The following is an 11039-nucleotide window of genomic DNA, read 5'->3' on the forward strand; positions in this document are numbered from 1 at the left end:
CAGAAAGTGATAGAGCCTGCTGCCCGCCTCGAAGGCGGTGTAGGGGCGGTCCTCTGGGCGGATGGGGAGCTGGTGATAAGCGGATTTCAGATCTATTGTCAAGTACACCTTGTACTGAGCTATCTGGTTGACCATATCCGCGATGCCGGGTATGGGGTACGCGTCAAGCTGCGTGAACCTATTGATGGTCTGGCTATAGTCCACAACCATCCTATTTTTCTGCCCGGTCCGAACAACCACCACCTGGGCCCTCCAAGGACTTGTGCTTGGCTCAATGATCCCCTCCCTGAGCAGGGTGGGATGTGTGGGTCGGTGTGTGTGTGTGTGGTCAGTAGCGGGGTATATGACGAAATCCCACAAAACTGAGGATTCCGGACAGTGAGTGGTGGGAGGGACCCGTCATATGCCATAGACACACTTTCGAGGTGGCTCTGGAAGTCCAGCCCCAATAGCACAGGCGTGCACAGTTGAGGCATGACCAGTAGCACAAAGTTCCGATATTCTGTGCCCTGCACCATCAATGTCGCTACACAACCCACCCGGATGTTTGTGGAATGCGACCCAGAAACCATGGTGACCCTCTGGCTTACCGGCCGTGTCACGAGTCCGCAGCGTTGCACCGTGTCCGGGTCAATAAAACTCTCAGTGCTGCCCATGTCAAACAGGCAGCTAGTCCTGTGCCCCTCCACCAGGATGTCCATCATTGACCTTGCAAGCTGGTGTGGGGCGCTTTGGTCGAGGGTTACGGTGGCCAGAGTTGAACCGCCGTCTTGGTGCCCGGTAAGCACCGGTGGGTCAGGGGTGGGGCGAGGTGGCGTCAACAAAGATGGCCGCCCCCATGTCTCGCATGAGGCAGGCAGGCAAGATGGCGGCCCCCATGCCTCACACGCAGCGCTGCCTGACCCTGCTCGTGGTTTAGGCTTACAGACCTTGGCGAAATGGCCCTTCTTCCCGCAGCGGAGCAGGTCGCTTCTCGGGCCGGGCAGTGTTTTCAGGGGTGCTTTTCGAGTCCGCAGAAGTAACACTGCGCGGACTTGCGACTGGCAGCAGCTGTGGTCAATTTTGGGGAGTTCGTGGACTCGCGACTGGCAGCGGTGTTGGTGAATTCGCTCACGGGCGGCGGTGGTGGGGTCTGCAGTGTCCACGGAACCGGCGGAGGATCGCGCGGCTGGACAGCGTCAGTGTTGTGCAGAGCAGCCTCCAGCGTGTCGGCCGTCTCGATCGCCGAGCGTAAGGTAAGATCGGTGTTTTCCAGCAGCCGCTGGCGCACGTACACTGACCTGATCCCCGTAACGAAGGTGTCTTGTACTAGCAGCTCCTCATGTTGTTCCGCCATCAGTCCTTTGCAGTCGCAGGCCCGCACGAGTGTCTGTAGGGCTCAGAGAAACTCGGCGCTCGACTCGCCGGGTCGCTAAGCGATGTCTTGCGTAGACGGTGTTCACCGGCCGCAGGTACTGTCTTTTGAGGGCGTCCAGTGCCCCTTGGTAGGTCGGCAGGTCCCTGATAAGTGAGTAAACTTTGGGGCTGACCCTCGAAAGGAGGATTCTGTGCATAATAGCGGGCTCAGTCACACGAACCTCCTCCAAGTATGATTGGAAGCATGCAAGCCAGAGTTCAAAGGCAAGAGCTGCTTCTGAGTTTTGAGGATCAAGGTCTAATTTTTCCGGACGTAAAATGCTTTCCATGTTTTAAAACTTCCAGCCAATAAAATTGATGCACCATCAATAACTCTCGGAGATGTGAGGTGAGATATAGGCTTTTATTGGCTGGAAGATCAAGCAGCAATTGACCACCACACTGCATCCTGGAGACTGAGGCCGGGGCGGAGTCCCCAATCGCCTTTATACTGGGATCCGTGGGAGGAGCCACGGTCAGTGGGAGCAGCCACAGGAGCAGTCAGCGGGTGGGGGGGGTGGTGGTGTCCAGACAGGTATATGTAGTTCACCACACAAGGGATGTAATATTGTGACTTGATAAGGCATTGATCAGACTAGATTTGGAGTATTGTGAGCAGTTTTAGGCCACATATCTAAGAAATGATGTGCTGGCATTAGAGAGGGTCCAGAGGTGGTTTACAAATGAAAGAGTTAATGTGAGGAACATTTGATCTAGGCCTGGAGTTTAGAAGAATGAGGAGGAATAAGGACATGAGAAGGCCTTGGTGAGAGGGATTAAAGAATAACCCCCGAGTTCTGTAGGTACATGAAATACAAGATAATGACCAGAGTGAGGGTGGGACTGCTCAGGGATCAAGGGGGAATACAGGTGCCTGGAGGTACTTAATGAATACTTTCTTTAGCATTCACAGTTGTGCAAGTCATTAGTGAGCCCAACAGAGTATTGGGTATAATTTTGATCAGCCTGTTATAGCAAATATGTGGATAAACAAAAGAGTGCAGCAAAGATTTCAGGATGTTTTTAGGATTAAAGGGCCTGAATTATATGTAGAACTTGGCAAGGCCAAGTCTTTATTCCCTGCAGCACAGAAAAATGAGGGACAACTTTATACAAGTACTTAAAATTCTGAAAGACACAGATAAGGTGAATGGCAACTACATTTTCTTCAGCATAGGGAATTCAAAATAATAGTGCATGGGTTTAGGGCAAAAGGAGAAAGATTTAAGAAGGTCTTGAGGAACATATTTTTCATCTAGAAGGTGGCAATTATACAGAATGAGCTGCCAGAGGAAATTGTGTGGCAGATTTACTAGTATTATTTGAGAAGCACTTGAACAGGTACAATCAGGGCTGAGGGCTTAAGACATGTGGACTAAATGCAGGAAAAAAGGGACTAACTGAGTGGATATGGTCGGTATGGACTAAAGTATTTCATCATCTAATTTAGCCATAAATGTACACTCAGTTACCATTTTACGAAATACCTCATGTACCTAATTAAGTGGCCACCATGTGTATGCCCATAGTCGTCTGCTACTATAGGTTAACAAATTCAAGGTTTGACGTGCTGTGCATTGAAAGATGCTCCTCTGCACACCCATGTGGTTATTTGAGTTACTGTCACCTTTGTACCAGTCTGACCATTCTCCTTAGATCTCTCTCATTACCAAGTTGTTCTACCAACAGAGATGCCACTCACTGGATTTTTTTGGGTTATTTTTTGCACCATTCTCTATCAACTCTGAGACTGTTGTGCATGAAAATCCCATCAGATCATCAGTTTCTGAGATACTCAAGCAATCCTGAATGTCACCAACAGATATTCTACAGTCAAAGTCTTCCCCATTCTGACCTCTGGTCGAAACAACAACTTAAACTCTTGGGAATGATTGCATGCTTTTATGCATTGACTTGCTGCCACGATTGGCTGATTAGATATTTGCATAAAGGGGTGACTCGCGGGTTGGTGGAAGGGGGAGCGCCTTGCACATTCTTTGATAGAGGCGCATCTCCACCCCGTCACTCACCTTATACAATTAACCCTCTCATTCCTGGGATCATTCTCAAATCTCCTCTGGAACTTCTCCAGTGCCAGCACATCCTTTCTTTAGCCATCTTTTACTTTCACCATTCCTACTCTCCTCTCTCCCTCACCTACCTACCATCCCCCTCACCTGGATCCACCTGCCAGCTCTTGCTCTTCCCCATCAGCCCACCTTTTTCTGCCCCCTTCCTTTCCAGTCCTAAAGGAGGGTCTCAGCCCAAAATATTGACTTTTTAAATTCATTTCCACAGATGCTGCCTGATCAGCTGAGTTCCTCCAGCATTTTGTGAGTGTTGCTTTATATTAGCTCTCTCCCTTCTTTCCCTCATGTCCAGATGAAGGTGTTGACCACAAACATCAAATGTATTTTCCTCCACAGATGCTGACTGGTCCACCAAGTTCCTCCTGGTCCTTAGTGACTTGCTTCAGATCTCCAGCACCTGGATCAAGTTATTTTACACAGAGTGGTTGGTGCCGGAATGCACTCCTGAGATGGTGGTAGAGACAGATGTGTTAGAGACTTTTAAGAGACAGTTAGATAGGCACAGGGTTACCTATCTAGTTAGGGAGGTGTGGAGTGTTCTTTCCCTCCACTGGACTGCTGGTCACCCTTGCGCGGGCTGTGGTGCCTGCTTAGAACCACCCCCTCCCCCCGATTGGGGTTGGGTGGCACCATGGGAGCGGGTGGTAGATGGTCATGTGAGCGGCTGGTGCATGTCTCGGGTCCTGGTTGTGTGACCATTAACGCCAAGCGGACAGTCTCTGAAGAGTATTGATAGTGACTGGGGTCACCTGTTTTGTGGGGACATTGCCTGGAGGAGGGCAGCAGCAGGCCTCTTCTGTGGAGGACTTTGCCAGGAACAATCATGGACATGAGATTGTGATCACCCACATCATACAACATGGCACATAAAGATGATAATGATGAGATAGGCTCATGAATGTGAGGAAAATGGAATGATGTGGAACTTGTGTCGGCAGAAGTGATTAGTTTAGATGGCCTGTTGATGACTAATTTAATTGGTCTGGCGCAACATTTTGGGCTGAAAGGCCTGTTCTTGTGCTGTTTTGTGTTTTATGGTCAGTGGAAGATCTGGGAAACAGGAAGCTGCTTCAGAGAATGCCACTACATTTCCAAATTGATCTCTTTGCTGGCTGTCACGCCGCTGGCATTCAAGGCAGCAAAGAAGGTTGTCCATCTCTGGTGGTGTTCAGGGCTTCCTTCTTCACGTCAGTAGCTTTCTCAGTTTTCAGTACTGTCAGTCATGCAAGTCCTGGGTGGAGATTCAGGAATACCAGTCGCAGTCAGGTGTAGAAGGTGTTTCTATAACAATTGTTTTGACTGATCACTGTTATTAGCCCGGACCTGAGCCCCCGAACCTGGAGGACAGGTGGACCACTCTTAGTCTGGCCTCCACCCTTTGACCTATTTGGCATGGATGACCTCTCACAAACCAAAGCATAGAGCCCTGACTCCAGCCAACATAGTTCTCCACACAAGGCACAAGCCTCCAAACCCTATGATAAGGTCATGGTCTTCTTGGAGGAACAAAGTTGATGGTAGGAGGCAAATATGATTGAGGCATTCAAGCAACTCTTGGATATGCACAGGAATGGGAGGGAAATAGAAGGCTATGTACATTGTATAGGCATTATAAGGATTAGTTTAGTTGGCCAATTGATTAATAATTTAATCGATGTGGCACAACATTTTGGGCCGAAGTACCCATTTCTGAGCTGTACTGTATGTGTACTATGTTCAAAGTGGAAGATCTGGGAAGCGGAAGCTGGTTGAAAGAATTCACTACATAACCAAGTTGATGGTAGGAGGCAAATATGATAGGGGCATTCAGGGGGCTCTTAAATAGGCAAAGTGGAGAAAATGGAGCAATATGCACATTGTGTAGGCAGGGGCAGGGGCATATCTACAGAAAATAGCGCCTATGGCAAGCACTGAAATTGCGCCCCTGTCCAAACAACTGACACCCATTTTTTAGATAACTTTACCATATCAGCTCAAGAATGCAAATCAAGCTTTTATCTAACAAATTATGGCACTACATAGAAATTATAATTGCACCTTCCTTGCTTCGACTGACGCAAATTGGTGTATGATGTGATCAAAATTAGGTTTTTTCTTTTTTTCCCCCTCTTTCTACACTGAACAGAGCAAAATCTCAGAGTCTGCCTTGACCCATGGAGGCTCTCAAGTATGAAAGTATTAGTTTTAACTTGCTGTATGATCTCTCACAGCTGGCAATGGAAACTGTGATGGTTAGCATTATCAGAATAGCAATGCGAAGATTGGGGAAGACACTCTCATCTCCATACAGAACAATAAATTCAGGAAGTTCTTCAAGTATTGATATTTTCATGTTGACCTGCCTTGATAGCAACATTCTGCAAACCAAAATTTCTTCATATAGTTGCTGTCCATCAACATCAGAGCTGTACAATTCGCCCAAATTTTCGCACTTCTTCTTTAGGTCGTTAATGTTGGCACCATAACAGTCCCTTAACATCGAGAAAGAACCCAAACTTGGCGTCAGTATCGTGCAAATGAGCAAACCTTTCATCCATTTCTCTGTGAAGATGGTCGAGTATTTCCTTCATGACCCTTTCCATTTCCTCCTTAGCTGTTAACCCAGCATCTCTCGAGTTCTCATCAGCCATTCGTTTCTTTCGTCTGACATCTTTCAACTTGAATATTCCATTCTTGCCAGAGACCGAGTCCTTCTTTGAGTGACTCATTGACTAACACTTCTGTTTCATCATAAAAATGATCTTGGAGGGCTTTCAAATCCAGGGCAGCATAGTGGAAGTTCATGCTAGGATCCTGTAGCCTCTTTTGAATACGGTCAATGTGAATGAGTACTTTGTTCCAAAATTCCAGCAGAATCAGAAAATCGTAACTCTGCTTGCAGTTGTACAGCTGCCTTGTGTCACTTCTTGTTTCACTGGTCTCGTTTTCATTGTCTATCATGTCCTGGAGAACTTGAAGTATCTCCTCAAGGTACTTGTTCTGTCCTTGCACTCCACCTGGTTTTGGACTCCGACTCAACAACCACAGGCATGGCGTTTTTGAGTTTTTCCCAGCGCTGTGTTGAACAAGAGAAAAAATACATAGAGAGCTTCAATGGTTCCAAAACACGTGACCATCATTGTATCCTCCTTGGCTGCATGTACACCCACCAAGTTGAGTGAGTGATTGTCGCAATTCACAAACACTGCCAGGTTGTTTTTGTCATTTATTCTTTGATGAACACCACTTCTGTGTCCAGCCATCACAGCAGCATTGTCATAGCACTGTGACTGACAATCTTGTGGCTCCATTTCGTCCTTCTCTAGCTGTTTCAAGAAGTCTTCAACCAAGCTCTCAGTATTCTTCCAGCTTATCTGCATAAAACCAAGGAAGGACTCTCTAACACGTACTGTTTTCCTCTCAAAATCAACTTCCACATACCTCACTACTTCTGACATCTGCTCACGGTGTGCCTGATCAGGAGTCGAGTCGAACATGAGACCATAGTACTTGGCTTTACAAATGCTTCTCAGTAAACTCTGGCGAACAGTGGATGCCATCATGTGAATGAATTTGTTCTGGACACCCAGTGAAAGATAAGACGTGGATCCAGGATGACTTTCCAAATGAGTGAGGTGTTCTTTTATGACAGGGTCAAAGATGGCCAGTAGTTTCAGTAAGCCAAGGAAATTTCCCACATTGGGGTCACCGTCTAGCAGAAGTTACTCTGTGTCCTCGCAAAGCCAGGTTCTGAGTCGCAAAGGAGTTTATGCAGTGAAGGATTCTCGTCAAGATACCATGCCACTTCTGTTTTTCCTTCTCAATTTGTGACTGAAATACCGCGTCAATAACTCCTCTGTTTCCAGCTAATTGTCTTTCCATTTCTTTCCACTGTGTGAAGCATTCCCGATGATTCTTGGCATTTTCATGAACACTAATCCTTTCAGGTGCTTTCCACTGGTTGAATCCACTTTCCTGCTCCAATGAGGATTGATGGTCTGACCGGGAATAGAGAAGACAACAGATACAAAATGCAGACTTTTTAGAAAGGGAATAGACCAGCCATGAGCAAGTCACTTCCTCACCACGACCATTTCCCAAGTTTTGTTCATTGAGCGGTTACTTGTTGGTAGGAAAGGCCCCTCACTGTTCTGGAAATACTTAGAACCAAGCTTTATTATTTCTGTTCTCAATGCATCAGGCAGAATTGTTTTTCCAGTATCCTTGTCGAACTTCAGAAGTCCAGTGTCATGCTGTTCAATCACTTCTGGTATGACAGTTCAAGGCTCTTTGACACCATCCAGTTCACTAGGTTCAGTGTCGTCAGGTAAAATCTCATCAATAAACTCAATATCACCACCACCACATCGTCTTCCCTTCCTGTCATGTCCATGTTCTCTGTGGCAGCCTCACTCTTAATCTCATCATACTCGGATTTATCTGACTTAACTTCCTCCTCGACTTGTGACGCATTTGCACTTGCTCCACCTTCAGATTCTAACAAACTTGTAGCAGGTGCAGGTGCAGGCGACTCCATGGAACGTGTCAAACTACTTGTTCCGGGCTTTTCAAAGAAAGGCATGAAGAACTTGCTCGACTTCTTGGCTTCCTCCAGCACTGCCTCCAACTTCTGTCTCTTCCGTCCTTCAGTTCCACTTTCCTTCTTCTTCGTGAAGAAACGTTTCATGGTCTTCTTACACAATGCTCTGAAATAAGGCCATCCTAGTGCTTCTCACCTCACCCATGATAATCAAAGACAGACCATACAATGGAAAAAAAATTCTTTTTTCACTATCCCAGGATGGCTTGTCTGACTTTAATAGAAACTGCTCAGTGGTGCCCCCTCCTTCAAGTAGTGCCCAGGACATGTGCCATACTTGCCATACCTTAGATACGCCACTGGGCAGAGGGGAGTAGTATAGTTGACTAGCTGATTACTAATTTAATTGGTTCAGCACGATATTGTGGGCCGAAGAGCCTGTTCTTGTGCTGTATAGCAGAATCTCTTGTGTTAACTATAAACAGGCAGGTGTACCGGTGTACCTAATAAAATGGCCAGTGTATATTTCAGTCTGATTTTAGCATGCTCTAAAAAAAATTATAAATTGTGTAATTTGTTTCCAGTGTGCCATCTGAGAATTATTGAATATGATTTGCTTTCTGGGCACCAGCAATCTAAATTACTCACTGCTCAATAACAGTGGCATAGAGATTACTGTGGTTGATCTTTGTGAGAGCTTTAGGCGCTATCACAATGCCAAGACACAAGGAATTCTGCAGTTGCTGTACATCTGGAGCAACACGCACAAAACGCTGGAGGAACTCAGTAAGGGTTCAGAAGCCAGTACAAGAAGGTGGCGAAGAGCTAGAGCAGTGCAGTATTAGTCAACAGGTGATAGTGAGGTGGAAGGCGGGTGAGTAGGTGGGGGAGGGAGACGGAGGGGGAGTGATGTCAAAAGCTACCACATCCTAGGTGGAAGAGGTAAAGGGCTGTAAGCAGAAGGACTCTGATAGAAGAGAACAATGGGATAGAGGGGGAGCAGCGAGAAAGAGTCTCATTGATCTCCCGTGTCGAAGAGAGAAGGAAAACTTTATTTCCTTCCATTGATGGTGCCTGACCCGCTGACTTCCTCCGGCACTGTGTTACTGCCAGAATGCTGCCAATCACAAATTGTAGGTCACGTTGAAAACAGATTCCGCACAATGACACTGCCTGCATTACTCCTTGCTGAGTACTGATCTGCACTTTTACATTGTGTCCTGCCTGAATGGCCGAGAGAGCGACACCTGAAGGCGTCATCCGCACAGCATCTCCAAGCAAAAATTACACGGCCACTTAGATGCCCAGAGCAAGATGCTAATACATTTTTGAACAACGTAAAATGTCAAGGACTCTTCTTGAAAGTTAAACATTTTCAAGTCCTGAAATCCTCAATACAATATCTATGACTGATATTCATTAGAAGCCCATTATCACAGATTAAACCACTTCCTTTAAACCTTTATTAAACGTAAACAACTTCAATCATTTGTGCTGGTCCCATCAAATATCTGCAACATGAATGCATTGATCGCTTAAATCGCTAATTACTTTTGGATTTTAAGCTGATCGGGCTCAATATACGAGGACAGCATCATCGTTTGTTCCACGTAACTTTCAGAAGGAATAAAACACACATTCACTCGACAATTAATTCAAGATGTGAGATCTACCAGAAACTAGTGCATTTGATTGCAGCAACATCTCCCAGATATTCCTTGATTTCTATCGACCAAGTTCTCGAAGTTTCCAGCATATTCTTGATGCATTTAAGCCACGAATTAAGAGAAAATTTAATTCTAATAAGGGACGATGTTATTACAGGGAGCTTTCTTTAACTTAGATTAAGTAAACATTTAAGGCATCAGAAGGCTTTCAAAATCCCCCCGCAACATTTTAAACTTCAAGATCTTCCAGTGAACTTTCGAAACGTTGGTAGGGGAACACGTTAAAACGGCATAAAATACAGACTAAAAAATATTTCACTGAATTGAACATAATATTATCAACAAAAAAATAACCGGAGTACATTGTGTAAATCTGTTCGTACCATGGACCAATTTTAAAGAGATGGCTGAACATTACAGCACACGTTCGCAAAGTTATTTTGCTTATTTAAAACTATTAATAGTTTTATTAAACTATTAATAAAAGTATTAATCCATTACTTACAGGGTACATCTGTCGCTGTACTCATTGGCAATAGTCTCGATTCCCCCGGCTCTGGCGATGGCGATGTAACAATTTTGCATTCCAATATCAAACCCGACCACAGACATGTTTATTTACTGTCCCTGTGCAGTAACAAGGATCGACAACCAACAGCTCAACTCACTGTTGCTTCTCCAATACACCAGCATTACTATGCGGGTTCGTGTAGTTTATATATCGAGCTCGGAAGAAACTTCCAGAAACCGTCACTATCCCTCGGATTGCCCGCCTATTTGGTCCGCATGCTCCAGACTTTTCACCCAATCACGTTGCGAGAACCACCCGGCTGTCCGCGATCACCATGACGACCACGGACGCTCTGACGTAGAAAGGAAGTTCGCGAGCTCGCTGGAAGCTTCTACCACGCTGGGTGCTTCGATGCCGTAGTTGAGTAATATGTGACATTTCGCAGCATAATAATATTGATGAATAATTTAGAAACAGAAAATTCTAGACTTTTCAGGAAAGGGATCTACTTCCCCCACTCCCATTTGATGTTCGGCATACGGAGACCAAATTTTAAAATAAACTGAGTGGGAATTCCTACTCCGTTTCTCTGCTTTTCCACTTTGAATGATTTAACTGGAGTCATGGAGCGGAAACAGACCCAGCGTCCCATGTAGACCATGGTCTGGGCTTCTGCTTGCACCAAGACCATAACCCTTTATACTTCTCATTACCTTTTCAAACTGCTCTGTGTTCCGATTAAACCGCAACTACCACTTCTGCTGACAGCTCCTTAACACCCAAATCACTCTCAGAACGAAGATATTCCCCATTAAGTTATCCTTAAATATTTCATCTTTCATCCTAAGTCTAAGGCT

The 11039-nt window shown here is 45.7% G+C and overlaps 1 protein-coding gene across 2 annotated transcripts in view; it reads right to left on the minus strand.

Moving 5' to 3' along the window:
- LOC140726882 (heat shock protein 105 kDa-like) overlaps nucleotides 1-10356 on the minus strand; it is a 77039-nt gene extending 66683 nt beyond the window's left edge. For both annotated transcript variants that reach the window (XM_073043845.1, XM_073043844.1), the window contains exon 1: nucleotides 10177-10356. In XM_073043845.1, coding sequence (XP_072899946.1) covers nucleotides 10177-10283 — 107 coding nt within the window. In that variant the 5' untranslated portion in view covers nucleotides 10284-10356. The remainder of the gene's footprint in view (nucleotides 1-10176) is intronic.
- Nucleotides 10357-11039: the final 683 nt, after the last annotated feature.

Source organism: Hemitrygon akajei, chromosome 4, assembly GCF_048418815.1.
Source record: "Hemitrygon akajei chromosome 4, sHemAka1.3, whole genome shotgun sequence".
NCBI classification, from domain to species: domain Eukaryota; kingdom Metazoa; phylum Chordata; class Chondrichthyes; order Myliobatiformes; family Dasyatidae; genus Hemitrygon; species Hemitrygon akajei.